Source organism: Nannobrachium achirus, assembly GCF_963921795.1.
Source record: "Nannobrachium achirus genome assembly, chromosome: 6".
Classification (NCBI taxonomy): Eukaryota; Metazoa; Chordata; class Actinopteri; order Myctophiformes; family Myctophidae; genus Nannobrachium; species Nannobrachium achirus.
Window position 1 is genome coordinate 24,573,576 of NC_137815.1, and position 22,869 is coordinate 24,596,444.

The following is a 22,869-nucleotide window of genomic DNA, read 5'->3' on the forward strand; positions in this document are numbered from 1 at the left end:
TATAGGCTATCCACGGTTTCGGTTGTTGCTGGGAGACTGAACACCATGTCAACATGCTGGCAACTCTAGCTACATTTAAAATGATAATGCTTTCTTTTAAATAAACTTTACGGTGCATCTTGTAGGCGAGATCTTCTATCACAGGGACGTGCAGAGAATTTTAGGGAGGCAGGAGCTGAGAAATGCTGAGAAATGCTGAGAAATTTTGCAAAGATGTAGCCCAGGGCTTGCTCTAATGATTTAGCTAGGGCGCCGAGTCTGCGACCTTCGGGGTCGCCACAGCGGCCAAATCAAGTTGGGCTCACATTGACTTTATATACAGGAGGAAAATACCCAGAATTACTTTTTTTTCTGGGTATTTAAGGAGGATCTGAGGGGTCTAACTAGGGGTTTGTCATCATGCTGAATCCATTGCAGGCATTTGTTTTGCACAAAAAACATTCTGTGGGCTAGAAATGGCCTCAGAAAACAATACACGTATGGGTGCGTTTTCATGTTAGTCGGAGGCCTTAGGGTTTTTTTTTCTCGTGCTAATCAGTCTAAACGTTCAAAATTTTGCACAGATGTAGCTCAGGGCATGCTCTAATGATTTAGCTAGGGCGCCCGAGTCTGCAACATTCGGGGTCGCCACAGCGGCCAAATCAAGTTGGGCTCCCATCGACTTTAGTGATGAAAAGTGATGAGTCATCACTTTTCAGAGTTTTGTTGGTGCTGTGGCGACCCCGAAGGTTGCAGACTCGGGCGCCCTAGCTAAATCATTAGAGCATGCCCTGAGCTACATCTGTGCAAAATTTGGAACTTTTAGACTGATTAGCACGAGAAAAAAAAACCCTAAGGCCTCCGACTAACATGAAAACGCACCCATACGTGTATTGTTTTCTGAGGCCATTTCTAGCCCACAGAATGTGTTTTGTGCAAAACAAATGCCTGCAATGGATTCAGCATGATGACAAACCCCTAGTTAGACCCCTCAGATCCTCCTTAAATACCCAGAAAAAAAAAGTAATTCTGGGTATTTTCCTCCTGTATAGAAAGTCAATGTGAGCCCAACTTGATTTGGCCGCTGTGGCGACCCCGAAGGTCGCAGACTTGGGCGCCCTAGCTAAATCATTAGAGCAAGCCCTGGGCTACATCTGTGCAAAATTTCGCGCTTTAAGTCAAAATTGCACGAAATTAGCATTTGCTCCCCTTAATCCCCTCACACTAATAGTAAAAACTGCATTCATGGTCTGGAGAGGGCACTTTTTATAGACTGATAAAAGGGCAGGGGCTCAAGCCCCCTTTTATGTCTATGTGTGCACGTGCCTGTTCAATCATTTACCTGGGGCCCTCTGGAACCCTTTCAAAGACACCCTTGGGGGTCACCGGACCACACTTTGAGAACCTCTGGCATAAGAAGTTATGGAGAAAGATGAAAAGTGACTCTAGTCTACAGCAAACTCACTGGATTAAATTAACAGACAAAACCCAAATTGGAATTTCAATCAGATGAGAACACACATTCTCAGAGGTACTCCCACGGTACCAATCTCATAAATGTCCAACTTTTATTCATGGTTGAAGGCTCAAAGTGCTCCAAGATAATAACGTGTCCATTCATGTGAAACAACTGAAACATCTGAACAAATTGAACAGAGAGCAAATGGACATTGTTCAGACCTTATTAAATAATGACCACCTACTTGCTAAACACAATAGAACTGACTGAACCACCTGAACCCTACAGTAGCTTAATTAATATTAAAAAGAAAAGTTTAAAAACGGAGATAGGATTGCGCCCGGCAGTGAAGAGTGAATAGAAGATTAGAAGATTGCATTGTGAGCCTGCTAGATCTGCAATTTTCACTATATTTGAAACAGGGCTTAGGCTGCATCTATCTTTGAAATGTGGTGGAGGGAAAGTAAAGTATAGATACCGGTACTCAAAATAATTTACTTGAGTACAGTAGGCTAATCAAGTGTCCACCAACTGAAAACAATGCACTGTTACAGTTAGTTTGGGTAACTAGATTGGGGTAGGAGCATAGGCGACTCTAGCCTCTTCCAGCAAGGGGTGCACGACCTCTATTACCTCATGCACGCGCGCACAGCGCGCGTGTACGACGTCGCGCGCGCGCGAAAAAAATTGCGGATATTAGCGGTTTTGTAATGTTGTTTTAGCGGATTTCTGCAGTTAATTTTGTACCCAATGCATTTTTTCAAGTTAAAATCGGTTCGGTTCTACACGGCGGCAGAACCATTTTGGGCTTAATATAATAGGGTTTATAAAAGCATGATCTGACTGTCTTAGTCTTACCTTGGGCTGGTCAGGAGGAAATGGTTCAGTCACGCACAGTGAGACAAGAGTCCTGGCTGATAGAGCCTGAGGTCTGTGTTTTGTAGAGGAAAGTCAGGTACAAAATGATCCTCTCCATGTGATGTTTCAGGGCAAGCAGCTATATTATAATATCTACCGGTAGTCACGTCCATAGTAGTGAAGAGCTCGAACTCCATGCTTTATTTTTAACAGATGTTGTTTTCAATTTCAATACTGGCGCGTGGATATGACATCACATCAGGAGGGGAGGGGGGGGCTGCCTGGAGCTGCCAGCCTCTATCACTACCACTAGGGGGTGTTGTTGTATTCGGTCTGAGTGGATGTAAAGTTACATTACAAAAAAAAAAAAAATCAAAATGGCCGCCTGGCGGCCAGGGGTTGCACGTGCACCCTAGGACACCCCTTAAAATCGCCCATGGGTAGGAGCGCTCGTTTTGTAGTTCACCACACCCCCCTACCTGCCACCACCTGATGAATTCACTTTGATAGTCACTTATCAACACACCTGTGTAATTATGCGTACCACAAGATGGCGACAACACAGCCATTCACTGTGTAGTCGGTGGCGTCACTCGTCTGCGACCCCTCTTTGTTTACCTACCAGCCTAGCTCAACTGTGTTTAGCCATTAGCTTACTATGCCTAAACCTAACCCTAACCCTAACCTTAACTTCAGTAAAACTATGCCTAACCCTAACCCTCACCTCCGTCGGGTGAGACGCTATCCTGCCGACGCTCCGTTGTCTCCCAGGTGGGCACATCAAAGCGCGTGTGGATCAAAGCCACCGCTTGCTCCGCCTCGCGCCGCACAACGAGCGCTCCTGGTCTCAATCAAACTGAATCTCAAACTAACTGTGACATATATATATATATATATATATATATATATATATATATATAGTAAATTAACACGCTACTTCATCATACTACAGCGTCACACAAAATAATCAAAAGTAGTAGATCTACAAGCTAAAAACGTGGGCGCGAAGCGACACGCTTTTGAGCTTGCAGATCTACTACTTTTGACGCTTTTGATGAAGATTCACAGTTTTGGACATAATATGAGCTTTCCTCCCGACAGAGACGATATAATACAGCACATAGATCTTCTGTCCATGAATCGTGGTTTAGGATCCTGAAAGAACCTTCTCGTCTTCATGCAGATTGTTTTAAACCACAAAGAACAAAAATGTACAGGAGGCCATTAATCTCTTTCCTGATTGAGGGAGGCAGTGTGTCTACGTGCACTCTCACTCGCTCTCCCTTCGGTTTCGCACGGTTGAGCATAATTTTTACGCTGAGACGGTCATAAAAAGCATTTAGGAACGCGTCCAAAATCTTGATTTAAACCTTTCCCGTCTCTATCTCTCTCTGTGTGTGTGGTGGTCGATGCATCCGAAATGATATATTACGTTTATCAAAGACAATTTCAATCACTGTCTCTATTAACCTATCATGTTTTGTCATCATAAAAAATGAATCGATTTGTTCTGCTAAGGCTGCTGTCTCCGAGGCAATGAATGTGATGCACACAGGATGAGGAATCTGTCAACAGAGCTGGGAGGCTTACTAGTTTTATTCAGTGCTTCTCAACCTTAGAAAAGGTTGAGAATATAATCATATGTGAACTGAGGACCCCCCAAGATAATCATATGTCAACAGAGGACCCCCCAAGATAATCATATGTGAACTGAGGACCCCCCAAAATAATCATACAGTAGTTGAACTGGGGACCCCCCCCCCCCCCCCCCACCATGAAAAGCACTTGGAATTGTAGGAGTTGAGGTGTTAACATTTTGTTTGACAGATACATACAGTATATTGTGAAAATAGACTTGCAACTCGAGGCGTTGTTGTGTGCTTGTAGATCAGCTATTTTCAAAATGTTTGCCTCTTTCTCATATCCAATTTGGCCAATTTGGCCAAAGTTTGACCAGTTTTTATTGTATAAGTTGTCGATCGCGTTTGATACTTTTGATGCAGCAATGGTCTCTTTTCTTTTAATTTGTTGATTCGTTTTTTCTTTTTTTTCTTTGGTATTAAATGTCCTTAAATTGTCACTTTACACACTTCTTTACGTCCAGGCTTAAGACTCTAGACTTTAATCCACTAAAGCCCTTGGCTTGAATCCCCCCTGATGAGGTGGATATTATTAATCACTGCTTGTTTTATTGCTGTTTATTTATGCTTCTCACTGTTTTAGTTTTTATTGCTGGTAGTTTAGTTGTGCCTCTGAGCGCTCTGTCTTATACTGTTCATGTCCAGGTCTTCATGTGTGATTTATGGCTCCAGAGCTAAAGAGACCCCCTGGCAGGGACGTGCTGGCCATTGGGAAAAGCGGGACAACTCCCGAACGGCCGGTTCATTCCCGGGCGGTCCAGGCCGGCCATTAGGAAAGAAATAATAATACAATGTCGGCCTTCGTTCCATTTTGGGGGCTGGGCGGCCAACAAAGTGCGAGGCGTTGTGTGCTTGTAGATTGGCTGTTTTCACTAGTTTAAATCATTTTCAAAATGATAAATACAAAACAAACGGTTTTGGACATACAAGGTTTCCACACGACAACGACGAAATATAACTCATGTACAGTAATTGGCCCACTGGCTTGTCACTTGTCATGATCTGAAATGGCAAATCTTTGAGTAGCAGCAGCGCTATAGAGAGAGATCTCTCTATAGCGCATGAGGGCCTCTCCAACTCTTTTTCCTGGGCTGAATCAGGGGCCCAGCACGTCCCTGCCCCCTGGCCTGTTAGTGTGCTTTATAAATAAATAAATCTGACTTCTGGACTGTACTGTATCTACACTACAGTACAGTATCTACTGTTTCTACAGTAGCACTGAGGTCATGTCCTCAATAGGTTTTGTTTCTGTGGGTTTGTGCTTTATATTGACCTGAAGGAAGGTGAAGGTACTGTTATTTTTCAACTACACTTCCCATGAATCCCTAACCGTCACTTTGCCTGAAGTTTCAGTGTTTTGGAGAAAGTACATGAGTGCAACCTAGTGTACAGCACAGTATATACAATATATAGTGCCATAACCGATGATGTTGTTGCCTTTCCTTGCAAAGTAAAGTTTTGAAGCATGTTTTTTTCTTTGCTTCCTCCTGAGCATGTTAAACATTCTCTCTCTCTCTCTCTCTCTCTCTCTCGCTCTCTCTCTCTCTCTCTCTCTCTCTCGCTCTCTCTCTCTCTCTCTCTCTCTCTCTCTCTCTCTCTCTCTCTCATGCATTCAGCTAGTGGACCACCAGTCCTCTCCTCTCCTCTCCTCTCCAACATGAAAGCATTTTTTTTTTGCACAATGAGTCCTACTCGGACCGGGCTGTTAAATTCACACATTAGTTCTGGAAGAAGAAGGAAGTACCAACCCCAAAGTTGTGGCTCTGTGAACTCACCAACACCTTGCATCTTGAGCTAATACAATTCCTAATAAAGCAGGCGTGTCCAAAGTGCGGCCCGGGGACCAAATGTGGGCAGATGACAAATTTTATACGGCCCGCGGCTTCATTCCTAAATTGTACTATAAACAGCCCACCAGCACCGTCAAACACAAATATTTTATAGTATAATTTGTCAGGATTCCTTGTTCCCTGTTGTCTCATTCTGAAGGGGTCAAAGAAAGGCTATTCTTTTGTATTTGTTACCTTGCACATCTGGTTACATTTGGTATTGTGAGTTATTTGTGTTTTCTTTTTTCAAAGCAGACACACCTGACAAAAGACCATTGATATTAAATATTGATGATGATAGTTAAATACAATATTGTAATTGTGATGCATATGTCTGTGACATTGTTATGGTTTATTCAGGTGCTAGTGACAGTAAGACTCCCTAATTGGGAGATAAGCGACCGTCAGGTCGCAGCGTGATCTTAGGGAAAAATGTGTAGGAGCAGTGTCCAAAAATGTGTTTGAAAAAATCGGCCTGATGGTGGCGCTATATGGGACAGATCCATGTTGATGACATGAGTGTAGACATACTGTGTAGCGATTTGCGTGATTTTAGGGCAAAATCTCTAGGAGTAGTGTCCAAAAATGTGTTTGAAAAAATCAGCCTGAAGGTGGCACTATATGGGACAGATCCATGTTGATGACATGAGTGTAGAAATACTGTGTAGCGATTTGCGTGATTTTACGGCAAAATCTGTAGGAGTAGTGTCCAAAAATGTGTTTTGCAAGAATCGGCCTCATGGTGGCGCTAGAAGAGGGCCATGTGAGAAATAATGGGTGGATGTTGTGGTTTGGCAGGCAAGGAGTGTGTGCGCAAAATTTGGCATGGATCGGGGCAACGGTTGCGGAGATAAGAGCAGGGCAAAAGTGTGATGTGTGATGTGTGACAGACAGACTGACTGACTGACGGACGGACGGATTGACAGCTGGTTGAGGTTTTGATAGTAACTGCGACCTGACGGTCGCAATAAGAAGTTAAAGACTGACGTTTCGACGCTAATGCGCCTTCCTCAGTGATGACTCTGAGGAAGACGCATTAGTGTCGAAACGTCAGTGTTTAACTTCTTATACTAGCACCTGAATGAAGGGCCTGAACTGTCTGAGCTGCTCCAGTGTCTCTCTCCTCTGCATACATCTGTCTCTGCTCCTGTGATGCACCCGACTAGCCGCGTAGGCTGAGGCGCGCTGTAGAACCCCTCTGTTCTCAGTGTTGAAGATAAAACTGTTCAGGAGGCACCGTTTGAAACTCTCACTCCATCTCTCACAGCCTGGGATCGCTTCCAATTTCGGGCTTTTGATCCGGTCGGGAGCGGATGGTGTCCTATGTCATTTTGTAGTCAAAACGGACTACACTTTGGCAGAGAATACCAAACCGGAATCAGTTTTAACTAGGGGCATAGTTCCGCCGATTTAAAATGATTCCAATACGGAACTAAAACTTCCTATGATTGGCCGCTAGTTGCGCTGTTTTCCCCCCCGGCCGATCGTAAAAAGAATTGTTCTCCATTGGACACCATTCATTTTCCCCTTTCGTTTTCTAACCTTAATTAACATTTTCATAAATTGATGATAAAGTTGCGGGGGGCGTGGCCAACTAAACTGATACCAGCCGGCTGTGTTCTTCTTCGTGTGCTGTATTTCGGGAGGCTCCGACCACATTCTCCCATGTATCTCTGCGGTTGCACATGACCGTTGGCAGCCAATAGCCTCCTCTGGTCGCATTTCAATCTATGATGGCGACACCCATGCCAAGGACCCAAAATACTTCAGTTGCGCTGCATAGAAACCAATGGCTTCGCACTGTCCATATATTTTACGGTCTATGGTTTTAACCCAAAACAATTCCCCGCGCTCAATGACATAATTTTAGTACCTACTCAATAAAACCCTTGATTTGCTTATTTTTTGAAAAGTTTGTTTGGTATATCCATCTTGGAAAGCCTGCTGACGCGAGGTTAATTTCTTATTTGTGATGTTATATTCTTGAAAAGAATGAAAATTTAATTGCAGTTATATAAGCAAAATGTTGTCGGGGAAAGGGGGTACTTTGATTTAAAAAATCAGGGAAAGGGGGTACTCAAGCCAAAAAAGATTGAGAAACACTGCCCTAGTAGACCAGTGCCCAACGGGCACCGCTCTGGTCTTTATAATAGAAGAAACAGACTCAGGGTGGGAAGTAATAAAGCTGTGTGTTTTCTGGTCCCTCCAGGAGCGTGTGTGACCAGTCCAGAGTGGACCTTCACCCAGCCCTGCTCTCCTCCCAGACTGGACACCGTCCAAGAGCTGCACCTGGTAGGACTGAAGACCCCCACACACAGTACAGTAATGTAGTGGTTCTCAATACGCCCCAAAATAATAATATTTGAACTCTGTGTGTGTGTGTGTGTGTGTGTGTGTGTGTGTGTGTGTGTGTGTGTGTGTGTGTGTGTGTGTGTGTGTGTGTGTGTGTGTGTGTGTGTGCGCACTCCTACAGGGCGTGTTGGGAGGTCTGTGTAGTGCGAAGTCAGCTCTGGTTCACCGATACATGACAGGGAGTTACCTGGCCCTGGAGAACCCTGATGGTACGTTAAAAAATATTCATTATATCGTATTAACATTTGACTGCCACAAGGCTTTCCTATTGTATTTACCTGATTTTAGGTTGTGCGCACGGCAGCTCCCATAAACGCCCGTTCAGCGCCGCGGGAACTAATTTACAGTAGGGGGTGCTGTCACGCGCCCCTCATGCACGCGCACGCAGCGCGCGTGCACGTCTCGCGCGCGCGCTGTAAATTTGGCGTTTTTTATCGGTTTTTATCATGTTTTATTCGGGTTTCCGCAGTCTATTTTTTAGCTAAATGTAACACAAACGGGAACGGCTTTCCTTACATCTCCACATGCACCATCCAGCAAGATATAGTCTGGATTTCTTGGTACCAACAGACAGTCAGACAGACAACAAGTGCCAGTTTCATAAAATCATTCAGTTCCCAGAGCTTTTCAGTTAATCTACTTAGTTACTTTACACCACTGTCTGCAACAGCAAGCATGATGGTTCCCAAACTTTTTAGCCCGTGAACCAAGAGACATTACTACCCTGTACCAAACAAGTAGTGAAAATAGCAGATCTACAAGCTCACAACGAGTTGCTTCGCACTGCGTTGTGACCCATACAACGTGTCCGCCGCATCGGTCCCGATCCCAGTGTTAGGAAACAGCTGGTTCTGGTACACCATAGCCATTAGCCACTAGCTAGCCCAAACATTAGCCAGGCAGCACAGCAGCATAACATAGCATTCATCATTACAAGTCTATATAATAAAGCCACGACTCACCAGTGAGGACGCCAGGGCTAGCAGAGGGCGATGTTTAATGCCTTTATAGCCTAGGTTGTGTTGTCTCGGTGTTCTGTTTATATTCCTATATGCCAGTATTGTTAGGCTATAATTCACAGAGTCCATGACGCATGTTACGCACGGAGACAGACGCTCAGACAAGTTAAAAGGGAAGTCCTTTGAAAGCCATTTCCTTTCTAAACAGTGCCCAGAAGCACATTTCAAAACAAGAGTCTTTCTTTTTTTTTTGTCTATACAATCGATCATTCAACACATGTTTATTTTGACATTGTACTGGAAATAGAAGTAGCCAACAATAGCTCCTACTTCACGCCACTGATGTCAGAGCCTCTACTTGCCGATCGGCAATATTTTTCCCCCAACCCCCCTTTAGGGGGTGCGGTGGGGGGTGCGGTGGGACGTGGGGGAGGGGGTGCGGCCGCACCTCCAGCACCCCTACTTCCCTCGGGTATGCGCCCGTTCAGTCTTTTCTTTCACGAGAAGAAGAAATACAACCGTGATGCTTTGTGTGTAACCCATGGTCCATATGAAACAGGTCATAACACTGTTTTGACCAAACGGGCGATATGGGAAAAGAAGTGGAGATGTATCCATGTTTCTGTAGCGAGGATGTATACAATGCGATGGGGACCGCAAGTCTAATACTAGAAATACTGTTCCTACGAAACAGTGTGGGCTCGCTCGTGAATATATTCTGCAGCGTGCTAACTGTCATGTGAAGCTCAACCAATACTCCAGCTAACACCACTCCCAGATTTTCCACACCTCAATTGCACCTCATTGGCTAAGGGCTGTCTGTACTGTCTGCGACGGAACTCACTATATAAATAACTGCCTTTATGTCTTTCAGGCGGGCCCACAATAATGAGGATAACATAGTGTTCTCGCCTTTCAGGCGAGCCCACAACAATAACTAAAATAGTTATACTCTTAATCAAATAAATTGCTCTTAATTTCTTATGTTTGCCAACGTGACTATATTCTGCAGTATGCTAACTGTCACGTGAAGCTCAACCAATACTCCAATACTCCAATACTCATTGGCTAGTGGCTCTGCCTTTCTACTGTCTGCGGCACAAATATGCAGCGTAAAAATGCGGCGGAACTCACTCTATAAATAATGAGGATAACATAGTGTTCTCGCCTTCGGCGAGCCCACAAAAATGTCATATTTTTCAACAGGTAGTTCCGACAAAGCAATCTGATTGGTTGAAATAGCTATCTACCCGTGATGGTAATCAGCATTATGGAACGTATCTCATCAAACAAAGAAATCAGCTGTATCGCATTATTACACTCGAGGGTTGTGTCAGGGATCTTCATATGGGCATAAAAGGGACAAGGACGGAATTCATGTGCAAGTGTGACTCGCGCCACGGAAACCACACTTGCATTTTTCTTTCCGGTTCATTTTAAAGCTGTTTTTTTGGGTGTTTTCTCTTTTTTTTAGTAAACCAATTTTGTAACAAGACACTTAATATTGATTAAAACAAAACAGCCCTTAATAAAATAACTCATTAAATGTTTTAACCATATTCTAACCCTATAAATATAAATCACACTGGAATCTTGTCCAATAGCCAAGATTTTGTTTAAATTCCCAATTAGAGAGAGAGAGAGAGAGAGAGAGAGAGAGAGAGAGAGAGCGAGAGAGAGCAAAACAGTTGCTTTAGTGTCTACAAGGCCGACTTCGCAAGCGCTCGCAGTGGCACACATAGCAAAAGGCTGCGATTGGCATGCCGAGCTTTTCTGGGAGTCATATTAAATAGCTCTATATTGTGATAGTAGTCATTACTATAGAGTGTTTGTTCAGTAACAGTGTTAAATAGCTCTATATTGTGATAGTAGTCATTACTATAGAGTGTTTGTTCAGTAACAGTGTTAAATAGCTCTATATTGTGATAGTAGTCATTACTATAGAGTGTTTGTTCAGTAACAGTGTTAAATATCTCTATATTGTGATAGTAGTCATTACTATAGAGTGTTTGTTCAGTAACAGTGTTAAATAGCTCTATATTGTGATAGTTATCATTACTATAGAGTGTTTGTTCAGTAACAGTGTTAAATAGCTCTATATTGTGATAGTAATCATTGCGATAGTGTTTGTTGTTCAGTATTAAATAGCTCTATGAGCGGCTGCCACTCCAGATGCTCATGGACAGTTCTGTGTCTGAAGTGTCAGTTGTGATGGCTGTGTAACCATGCCAGCATGCTTACAGCAGGGGGGTGATGGGTGATGTCTGTGCCACAGTGCCAGCATGCTGACATTAGCCAGGCCCTGCTTGATGTCTGCCCAAGACTTGGCCGTTTCATCCGACCGGTCAATCACCCGCTTGACCAGCCTTGCCTTTGATGCAACGTGTCATTATAAAATTCAAATGACGCACGTATACATGATTTTGAAGCAACATGTCATTATAAAATTCAAATGACGCACGTATACATGATGCATAAGATAAATAGTCAGGAGATATTAATAAAAACTGGGAATAAATTTGTTACCAAACGATTTCTTCACCAATGTGTTTGTAAAAGTGTCTAGTTACATATCTAACAAATATTGAAATTCAAAATCCCTAGGAGAATCTTTGGCAGCTAGGGCAATTCGGGGTCTCATTCACTTATACTATAAGGGAAAGAATGACTCCCAAAAAATATATTATTCTGAATCCATTGCAAGCATTTTTTTTCACGAAAAACATTCATTGGGCTAAAAACAGCCCCAAAAAAACGATTTAGTCATCACTTTTCACAGTTTTTGGGGTCCATTTTTAGCCTAAGGAATGTTTTTCGTGCAAAACAAATGCTCACAATGGATTCCGAATAATTGAAAACACCTAGTTAGACCCCGGCCCTTACATCCTACTTAAAACATATTTTTTGGGAGTAATATTTTCCCTTATAGTATAGTGTAGGGCAGGCCTATAGTAAGTGAAGGAGATCCATTATTACCCTAGCTGTCAAAGATTCTCCTAAGGATGTTGAATTTCTATCTTTGTTAGATATGTTACAAGAGACCTTTACAAACACATTGGTGAAGAAATCATTTGGTAACAAATGTATTCCCAGCTTTGACAGGTAATCTGATAATATTCCCTGACTAAAAGGATGGGTGCTTGCATTTTTCACTTTTGTCTATTCTCTTTTTTTTCTTTCCTTTTATTTTGTTGTAGAGAAAATGTTCCAATCTTTCCACATTCTCTTGTTTGTATTGACAGTTTAGGAACGACACGGTTGCTTCTTGGTAAATCTAATCATGCTCTCAACTAGCAACACAGAACAGGAGGTGCTGTTCCCTTATTAGTTCACGTAATGCAATAGATCCTGGAAAAACAAATACAATAGATCCTTAACCCATTCAGAACGGGTACACATTATTGTGTATCATTATTTTATGCTTTAACTATTGAAAAATAGCAGATATACAAGCTCACAACGCGGCACCGAGTGCTGCGCTGCAAGCTTGTAGATCTGCTATTTTTGAAAAATCGTGAAAATTAGAATTTTGACCCGATTCTATAAGTGTCTTTTGAATCCTTCTAAGGTTTTTTGAAAAACCTATGTTTCTATGTCAGCAATCTGGCCAGCCATCGTCAAAGAAAAGGTCCTTTTCACTTAACTGGAGCTTAGTTAGTCTGTTCTTGAGAGACTACTATGTCAGTGGTTCTCAAACCTTTTCATGTGAAGGACCCCCAAAATGAAATGTATTTGGCCACGGACCCCCATCTCAAAATATCTAGTTCCAGGGACCACCCAGAAGCAACATTTTAGTTACAAACGTTCGCTTTGAAAATACATATATTCAAAGATTTGCACACATTTTCACGACTTATAGCAGATCGCAGCTCGCAGCGCGGCACTAGGTGCCGCGCTGTGAGCTTGTATATCTGCTATTTTTCACTGGTTAAAAAGCATTCAATAATTCTAGGCCTAATTAATAAACAGACAATAACATATAAATAGATACTAGCCAAGGACCTGCAATCACACCACAGTGGGGGCTACAGTAAATGTTCACTGGTTGATATGGTCAGTCTGTGAATGAGTGACAGTTTGTGTGACCAATAATAATTAGCAAGTATCATCACAATGCAAGCTGTCGTATCATATTGTGTGGTAGTGCAGAGTTTACTGGACATTTAAAGGAGTAGTTCACCCCCAAAATAAATTATTTAATTTCTATCAATTTCTCACCCCGTGGAGACTTTGATTCATGGATTTTTTTGTTTTTGTCGCAACTCTTCTACTGCCAAATCTAGGCTTTTTTATTGTTTGTTCCCTGCCATCAGAATACCTTACCTTTGCGATATTATAGAATAGTATCCATCCATTATTTCCAATCGCGTGTTGTGTAAAAGACGCCTCATAGTGTCGCGGAAAAAAATCAGGCGACCGCAAGCCTCCATTTCAAAGATAGAGCCAGTAGAGTGTGCCTCGCGTTTCTTAAACCCTGTGAGGAGAAAAAAAGCACTTTCTGTTTTGGTGGAAGAGACAGGTTTTCCTCCAATCAGTGGGGCCTTCCTCCAATTATGGTCCAGTGGGGGGCGGGCCTTATGCGCACCAAGGCCCGCCCCCACTTGATCATGATTGGAGGAAGTCACCAGCATGAAAACTGAAACTGAAACCTAAATTAAATCACTTACCCTACCTTAAAGATTAGTGTTTGTCCAGAAACAGGGGTCTCTCCAGCTCTAAAAATAAACTGTCTGTATGTGAAAAGGCAAACATTTTGCTTGTGTATAAAACCTTGGTCGACTAACTCTCAGTAACAGTTGGTTGTGTGTGTGTGTGTGTGTGTGTGTGTGTGTGTGTGTGTGTGTGTGTGTGTGTGTGTGTGTGTGTGTGTGTGTGTGCGTGCGCGCGTGCGTGCGTGTGTGTGTATGTGCGTGCGACAGGGGGCCAGTACATGAAGGAGGTGCTGATCGATGGACAGAGCCATCTGTTAATCATCCGGGAAGAGACAGGACTCCCAGATGTACAGGTGAGCTCTGCTGAACAACCTCCTGGATAATGTAAAGGCTTCAGAACTTGACAGTCTTTGTATCACAGTTGCATAGATGTTAAATATCTCTATGTTCTGATCGAGAGTAATAATTGCTATAGAACAGGGGTCTTCAACGTTTTCAGGCCAAGGACCCCTTAGTTGATGAAGCAAGGACCCCCACAACCTTTTCGTAGATTCCATATAGTTTCATCGTTTGACAGCACAATTATCAGTGTATGTTGGATTCATGTCAATTTCTATTTTCAGATATTTATTTTAACCACTTGAACTATCAATAGTTGATCAACTTTTCAATCTCCTCTTTTTCCCCTCTACACCAAAGCTCTGCCAAAAATATATTGTGAGCTTGGAGGTCTGCTATTTTCTATATTTTCACCAAAAGGCCCTTTTAGAAATTTCATCCCCTGCCTCTACTCTCTAAAATTCTCTGCACGTCTCTGGCTGTTCACATAGAGACAGACGGACGGACAAACGGACAGGAGTGAAAACATACAGTAGACTCCGGCCTTCAGCCTCCCCCGGCCTTGCGGAGACCAGAAGTGAAACGTGAAGTGATGACACGAAGAAAAGAGCAAAACAACATTGGAACTCTATAAAAATGAAGCTGATAAATGGGCTTAGTCTCTCATGAATAGATTAAATTGGCAGCCCTCCTAAAATTATATATTTTCTGTTTATGGCCTGAACGCAAATCTGTGTCACAGATTTGAACCACTTTAAGCATTATTTAATGCTTTAACTATTAAAAAATGGCAGATATACAGCGAGTGCCACGCTGCGAGCTTGAAGATCTGCAATTTTTGAAAAACCATGAACATTTGTGAAAATCTTTGAATATGTTTGACCAGTTTCTATAAATGTCTTCTAAATCCTTCTTCTAAATCAGTGGTTCTCAAAGTGGTTCAAATCTAAAGTGACACAGATTTGCGTTCAGGCCATAAACAGAAAATATATATTTTTAGGAGGGCTGCCAATTTAATCTAATCATGAGAGACTAAGCCCTTTTATCGGATTCATTTTTATAGAGTTCCAATGTTGCTTTGCTCTTTTCTTCGTGTCATAAAAAAAAGATTTTTTTTTGTCAGTCTAGGTAAAAACCTTCTATCTGCATGTATGTAGATAGGAGGTTTTGGTGTTGAACACTTTGAACTTGTGGATGGAGGTTGTCATTGCTGCTTAGTTAATGTGCCATTGTCGTGATCTCTTATTAATTGCAGATCAGAATCTGCCATAAAAAGCTTTATTTAAGGGACAACTTAGTTTTTTTTGGAGCGGTGAAAGCGCTCCCAATAGACAGGTATGTCCGTGGGTATGTCCCTGGCTGGGTGGCTGGGTGGCTGGGTGGCTGGCTGGCTGGCTGGCTGGCCGTGTCCGTAGCCTGGCAATACCTTGAGTGGCCACACACAACACACTAGTTAAAGGAGGGGCGCTGTTTTGTGCAGGCCAGGCACACTCACCACTCACTCACAGGCACAGTTTACAGTTTAGGCATTTAGCAACACACACAGGGTATAGCTGCTCAGATTCACCGCTCCACTTCGAACCGAGGTTTGATTTTTACAAAGAGGGTTGATATTTTAGATTGTAATTAGGTAAAAAAAAAAGGTGAGTGTTAAAATGTTTTCATTTGCTTCGTTCTATTGTTTTATTGCGTGTTTGCCATGCTAAAATTTGGGGCATGCGTACGCATGGGGGCATGCGTACAAGTGGCTAAATATGTCTTTTTAGACACAATAAGCCAGCAGTTTCTTTATTGCTATTTAAAGTAACACTTCTAGCCCCCATAAGTCACATCCAACCATGAAAGGTTGCGTTGTATCTTGGGAATGGGCTTATTCTGTGTAAAATGAACCCTTGTTGTAAAAAAAAAAAACAATGTTGTCCTTTAATAACAAAATGTTTTGTCTGTAAGCCTAACTATTTCTAGGTAAAAACCTCCCATCTGCATGTTGTAGATAGGAGATTTTGGGGTTGAGCACACATTTTCTTTTTCCCCAAAAAATGATTTTTTCAGATAGGAGGTTTTGCGTTTTGGCCATCGCAGTGTTTTTCAATGGGAACTGAGGGGGTTATCCACAAAAAACTATAAAATAAAATAAATAATAAAAACACTCCGTTCCCATTGAAAAACCTCGTCAGAATAAAAGTCTGGTGTGGCCGCACCTTTACCCCTTTCACAAAATAACTTTTGTTTTAACCAAGGAATATCATTACAGCTTAAAAGGCCCAATAATCTTCTTCTAACCTGTTCAGTTTGCGGGCTGGGTGGATGCGGTCATCTTGGTGTTCAGTCTGGAGAACGAGGCCAGCTTCCAGGAAGTTTACCGGAACTACAACCAGCTCAGTGTTCACCGCACCATCACCGAGATCCCTTTCATAGTGGTCGGTACGCAAGGTAAGATCCCTTTCATAGTGGTCGGTACGCAAGGTAAGATCCCTTTCATAGTGGTCGGTAGGCCAGGTGGCCTTGATGCTCCTAAAACAATGACATTCCAGGCCTGGCCTGGTACTGTATCTTAACTCCTGTGCTGCCTTTTGTCTTATATATCTGACCGAATCTCTCTGTATCGTGTATCTTATGTGTCCTGTAGATAAGATCAGCAGCTCTAATCATCGGGTCATAGACGATGTCAGAGCCAGACAGCTGTGTTCAGACGTCCGTCGATGTACCTACTATGAGACCTGTGCTACGTACGGGCTGAACGTCAACAGAGTCTTCACTGATGGTACAGTATTAATGATGATAAATAACTATTCTGCACTCTGTCCAAGTGTCAACTTGTGCCTTGTGCACTCGTGGCCATGTATGGCTTACTTGTGCGCCAGCAGAGTGCCAAGTACTTTGATCGGTGCTGGGTATATGTGTGACAACACTCACCAAGAATGCTGGTCCCTGATTGGCTACAGTCGTAAACACAGACACACACGCGAGAGATTATCTCTGTGTGTGTGTCGCGTATCTGTCACAGATACCGTATGTGACAGAAACACAAAACGCAGTACTTGCGCACACTGCTGGCGCAAGTAATGATACCTGGAGTACAGTATGTACTGTATTTACCTACTGAAACGTGTTGCTACCTACTGGTGTCGGGCAGAAACCTCTCATCTCCATAATTACCCTCTTTGCCTACTTCAGGGTTCCCCAATAGGCGGCCCGTGGGGGGCTACTGTTTGGCCCACACCAACCCCAGTAATAATGGTGGTATAAGAGCAGCATCAACACTAGTATATCGTTGTCGGGTGGAAATCTCGTATCTCCAAATATGTACGTTCTTTCGCAAATCATACAAGGCCGTCGCACAAAAATAGTGAAAACAGCAGATCTACAACACAAGTGTGCTTGTAGATCGTCTGTTTTCACTAGTTTAAATAATTTTTAAATGATAAATGCAAAACGAATGGTTTTGGACATACAAGATTTTCACCCGACAACGACAATATCTGAACTGTCGCTGGAGTAGCGGGAACGCCACCATCGCCCCCTGCAATGTTGTGGCCCTCGGCTTGGTACCCTAGACATAATTCGGCCCTTGGGGAAAACTAATTGGGGAACCCTGGCCTTCTTGATCATACTAAAGCATCACACAAATAAAAGCATCAAAAGTTGCAGATCTGCAAGCTCCAAAAGCGACGTGTTTTGAGCTTGTAGATCTGCTACTTTTGATGCTTTTGAATTTGAATCCTGAAAAGTAACAGTTTTTGGACATACTGTACAGTGTGAGGTTTCCATATTGTTTTAAGTGTAGTGTTTTCCCTCCACTCTGCAGCCGCTCAGAAGATCCTGACTTTTAAGAAGCAAGCAGCTCTCCTGGCCGCGTGTCAATCACTGCCCAACTCCCCCAGTCACTCTGGAGGCTCCACCCCTGTGTCCGGAGTCTTTCCTGGTCAGGTAGTCAGTGTGTGTGTGTGTGTGTGTGTGTGTGTGTGTGTGTGTGTGTGTGTGTGTGTGTGTGTGTGTGTGTGTGTGTGTGTGTGTGTGTGTGTGTGTGTGTGTGTGTGTGTGTGTGTGTGTGTGTGTGTGTGTGTGCGCGTGTGCGTGCGCGCGTCGTCCGGTCAGTAACTGGAACGTTCGCCCCAAAACACGTTCGCCCCCATTTTTTGAGTGGAACTCGCCCCGCTTGGTGAGAACAGACTACAGCCCCTAACATGAAATGAGGCCGAGCGTGTTTTGGGGCAAAGAAAAAAAAGAAAAAAACAACAAGATTGCGAGCGAGCGAGTCGACATGCCGAACGTGACGAAGTCTGTTTCAGACGACTCATCGCCCGTTTGAGTTACGCCCACAGGGACTTGAGCCGCCCGAGACACCGCTGAGCGAGCCAGTCACCGTGTCGAGCGTTGCGAAGTCCGCTTGAGGCGACTCAGCACCATCCGAGTTATGTCCCGATAGGGACAGAATCGTAAATCTTCGCCCCTCCCTGACTTTCGGCGCCTCCGCGCAGTCCAAGAGAACACAGCGCTCTCTACCTCCGCTTCAGCCAATCACAAGCCGCCGCCAACAAGGCATCTACTACAGACACTATAATCGTGTCCTTCTGTGTAAGAAATGTCTAAATCGAGTTGTAAGACATGGTATAGAATTCTTCATCCAGATGCTGCCTGTGCAGTCTCTCAAGTATCTCTGTCCCTCTCTCCTCCAGGCCAGTAACGGAGGTCAGAGCAGTGACTACTCGTCCTCCCTTCCCTCCACTCCGGTCATCAGTCACAGGGAGATCTGCAACAGGACAGCCAGAGGAGGAGGGGGGGACAAACTACTGGACAGCCCCACCCCTGGGGGTCCCGCTGCCCGCAGTGCCACTCGAAGACGCACCTCCAGATTTACAGTAAATACTGTACTGTTCTTTCACCTGCTTCGCCCACTGTGCTTGTATATAGGGCAGTGGTTCTCAACCCCCAAATAATCTGGGGACCCCCCAAAATATTCATATTTGAACACTGGGACTAACTAGAGACCTTCCAAAATAATCATATTTGAAATGGGGACCCCTCAAAATTATAATATTATAATATTATAAAACATACATTAAAGGGACTACACCATGAATTTTAATTTGTCCTATTTTTGTCTTTTTTTTTTTGTCCCACCAGCACCTTCTGTCCTCACAAAGTCCTATTTCTGACCATAGTGTCATTCTCAGTTTATGGGCGGATCTCTGTAAACTGTCAGATTTTCTCCCTAGCGTGACATCACGCTAGGGACCTACTGCTACTGCTGTGCTGTGTGCTGTGCTCAGTGGGGGTTGGGGAGGGGTGGGCAGGAAGCGGGGAGGAGCTTGGAGAGTGTTGGGGGAGGGGCTGGGCAGGCCTGAGCAGGAGGCAGGGGTGAGGGTGGGGTCAAAACTGGCTCAATAGCGCAGTCCTCCCACTCAGGACAAGGTGGTACTGCAGCTGATAATTCTCTGAAAGCCAGGTAGAAATGACAGGGGCTCTTTATTCAGGAGTGGCAATTTAGCCTCAAACCTTTTGAAAAACATTTTTGGGACATAAACAATATGATTTTTTTTATCCATGATGTAGAACCTTTAAACACTTTATCCCTATTTTGTACTGTGGCTATTTGAAAATAGCTGATCTACAAGCTCATCTTCCATTTTCATACATTTTGTACTTAATGCCAACACTTACACACTTTTACTCATTTGAATTTCTGACTTTTTAACAAGAGTATTTCTGTAAGTAAAAAGTAAAATATCTGAGTACTTTTTCCACCACTGCTGCCTGCTGACCATGTCTTGTCCTCTGCTGTGTGCGTGCGTGCTTGCGTGCGTGCGTGCGTGCGTGCGTGCGTGCGTGCGTGCGTGCGTGTGTGTGTGGCCAGCAGGGCCGGAGAGGCAGTGACACCAACCGGAGGAGCCTGGACTGTAAGGGAGACCTTGGGAGTGGCCGCTCCATCCCACTGAAGCAGGTGGGTCCACTCACCTGAAGAAGTTCTCTTCTCTGTTTCCTAAATACATTGAGCGCCATTGATTAAATAATGATTTCATCACATGCTCTGGCGGCACCCAGCAGGTGTCCTACGGTAACCTGTCAATGGAAGAGCAAACAGGTCATTGCTGTTCTTTTGTTGTTCTTTCACATTCACCAGGGTCCCTTGCTGAAGCGCAGTGGAAGCTCTCTCAACAAGGAGTGGAAGAAGAAATACGTCACACTGTGCAACAACGGCGTGCTTTCCTACTACTCAAGTCTTAATGTAAGTCATACACCGTTCAACATTTAACATATTTGCCACTCACCCATACAAGCATGTGCAGTCAAATGTTTGTGTCCGCAGACTGTGCTAATAATATATCATAAAAAAACAAGATATAATAAGAGTAAAAACCCAATAAATAATGAAGTAATCATGTTATATAGTGAAAAGTATGTAAGCGTGGAAAATTTAAGATAATCACATAGGTGTGCAAAAAGCTAATCAATAATATATAGGCCTACAGACAATTTAATTGGAATTGCATCTTCTCTTTGTTACTGAGGTGGGATATATAACTAAACTAGAAGCAGTGCTCTTCCGAACACAGGTCTCCACCAGGTCAGGTATGTTATTGTGGCCTCATGGTGGCACACACAAAACATGTCTCTCCCCATGCCTTCGGCCTTGTGGAGACAAATATAATGTTAGTGAGAGGAAATTATACAGAAAAGATCATATAGATTAGATTAGATGCCTTTTATTGTCCAGAAAATAAATTAATTTTGATCGGTATTGTCCAGGTGATAAATACATGAATAGAACCCGCTTTATATTGTACCTTGCTGGCCATGCTATAATTGTTAATCATCTTCTGTATTCGCAACATGGGGGGCACTTAAACCAATTAGAACAAAGCTGTTCTCTTTATACATTTATTAGAATAAAGAATTACGTCACCATAATATGCATGCAGGGACGACGATGATGTATGTTTATGAGTAGGTGGGAAAAAAGGGCTCGGTTTTTTATTATTTCATAAATCGACAGAATCTGCTTGCTTACCGGTAGTTCACGTTGGTTTATGTGCTAAAAATGTGCTTTTAAGTGCCACTGTTTGGCCATAACAACGACAGCGAATGAGAGAGGAATAGTCCTAGAGCATATCGTATCTGTCGGATTGGAATCCTCATATGTCCAAAACTGTATAAAGCTCGCCCGGGTTTTGAGCTTGTAGATCTGCTACTTTTGATGCTTTTGTGTGATGCTGTAGTATGATCAATTAAGGGCGTTAACCCATTAAACCTGGAATTATTTTATACTTTAGCTATTGAAAAATAGCAGATCTACAAGCTCCAAAGTGCCGCGCTGCGAGCTTGTAGATCTGCTATTTTTCAATGGCTAAAGTTTTTAGCAAATCTTTGAATATATCTTTTTAAAAGCGAACATTTGCAACTCAAATATCTGCTTCTGGGGGGGTCTCTGGAACAACATATTTTGAGATGGGGGTCCGTGGCCAAATACATGTCATTTTAGGGGTCCTTGACTTTGAACCACTGATTTAAAAGAAAATTTGAAGAAAACTGATTTATAGAATCGGGTCGAAATATTCAAAGACTCACAGCGTCGCGCTGTGAGCTTGTATATCTGCTATTTTTCAATAGCTAAGCTAGCATTAAGTAATGGTTACAGCGGTTCAAGTCTTAGCGCGACACAGATGCGTTCCTGGATAAGGAGATACAAGGTTTCTGCCCGACAGTGACAATGTGGAGATAAGAGGATTCTGCTCGGAGCAACAGATAAATGTGATGGATAATGTTTGCTCTTATGTCAGTACAGTACAGGTACAGTAGCCATAAACCCCAAGGTTCCTTCCAAAGTTCCACGTAATTTTAACTGCCATGAGCTTAAATCACTTCTCTAGGCTTTTACTACCCTGTCTTTTGTGAGTGCTTTTTATACTGGCATTAATTTTTATTGTTTATTTCACAATTTGTATCCTTTTTTCTTTTTCTTCTATCTCTGATGCTGTGTGAATCCCTTTTTAAAAGGTGCTATAAAACAAAGTAAGGTCTATTTAGTAACAGTAGTAGTATTACAGCAGTATTGTGCCACTTAAACCCTATTTTTGGTAATATTTTTGATAATTGCAAACACACACGTGAGCTTGTATGACAGCTATTTTGAAAATTTAGAGATTTCTGAAAATCTGGATGAAATTGGTTAAGGATGGTGGACATGGCTGATGATGACTGGTGGTTGGTTATATGGTCTTGACCTTGGCTACGGGACTACATGTTGGTTGCAGGGGTGGACTGGGTATATGGCATACAGGGCAAGTGGGCCAACCATTAATGTGCCAAATAATTTTCGCCCCTTTTTTTGGATAGTTACGGTAAGGTTTGGGCTGGGCCACCACTAAGTGGAGAGGGCCAATCCTTCAGTAGCACCGGCCCACAGAGCAGAGAGAGACATCACATGATTGGCCCACCGGCTTGTCTATCATCCGAATACCGGCCTAGTAGCCCAATCACAGGCTTTTAGATCTTCAATGTTTGGTTAGTGCCGGTTGTGGTTGGCCGATTTGGGCCGAGATGCCAGGGACGAATTTATGTCCCAGTCCAGCCCTGTTTGGTTATAATGGTTGTTAACTTGACCTTGACCTACAGGACTACATGGTTATATTGGTTGTTAACTTGACCTTGACCTACAGGACTACATGGTTATAATGGTTGTGACTTGACGTTGACGTACAGGACTACATGGTTATAATGGTTGTTAACTTGACCTTGACCTACAGGACTACATGGTTATATTGGTTGTGACATGACGTTGACGTACAGGACTACATGTTG

At 43.2% G+C, this 22,869-nt stretch overlaps 1 protein-coding gene across 1 annotated transcript in view; it reads left to right on the plus strand.

Moving 5' to 3' along the window:
* The window catches only part of LOC308286929 (arf-GAP with GTPase, ANK repeat and PH domain-containing protein 2-like), a gene marked incomplete at both ends in the record, with an annotated part of 63,089 nt that overhangs the window by 19,437 nt on the left and 20,783 nt on the right, over nucleotides 1-22,869 (plus strand). Inside the window, 9 exons of the mRNA XM_080728051.1 lie at nucleotides 7,975-8,057; nucleotides 8,239-8,326; nucleotides 13,996-14,081; nucleotides 16,359-16,500; nucleotides 16,697-16,831; nucleotides 17,876-17,997; nucleotides 18,747-18,929; nucleotides 19,928-20,011; nucleotides 20,192-20,296. Of these exons, the coding sequence (XP_080584177.1) occupies nucleotides 7,975-8,057; nucleotides 8,239-8,326; nucleotides 13,996-14,081; nucleotides 16,359-16,500; nucleotides 16,697-16,831; nucleotides 17,876-17,997; nucleotides 18,747-18,929; nucleotides 19,928-20,011; nucleotides 20,192-20,296 (1,028 nt within the window). The remainder of the gene's footprint in view (nucleotides 1-7,974; nucleotides 8,058-8,238; nucleotides 8,327-13,995; nucleotides 14,082-16,358; nucleotides 16,501-16,696; nucleotides 16,832-17,875; nucleotides 17,998-18,746; nucleotides 18,930-19,927; nucleotides 20,012-20,191; nucleotides 20,297-22,869) is intronic.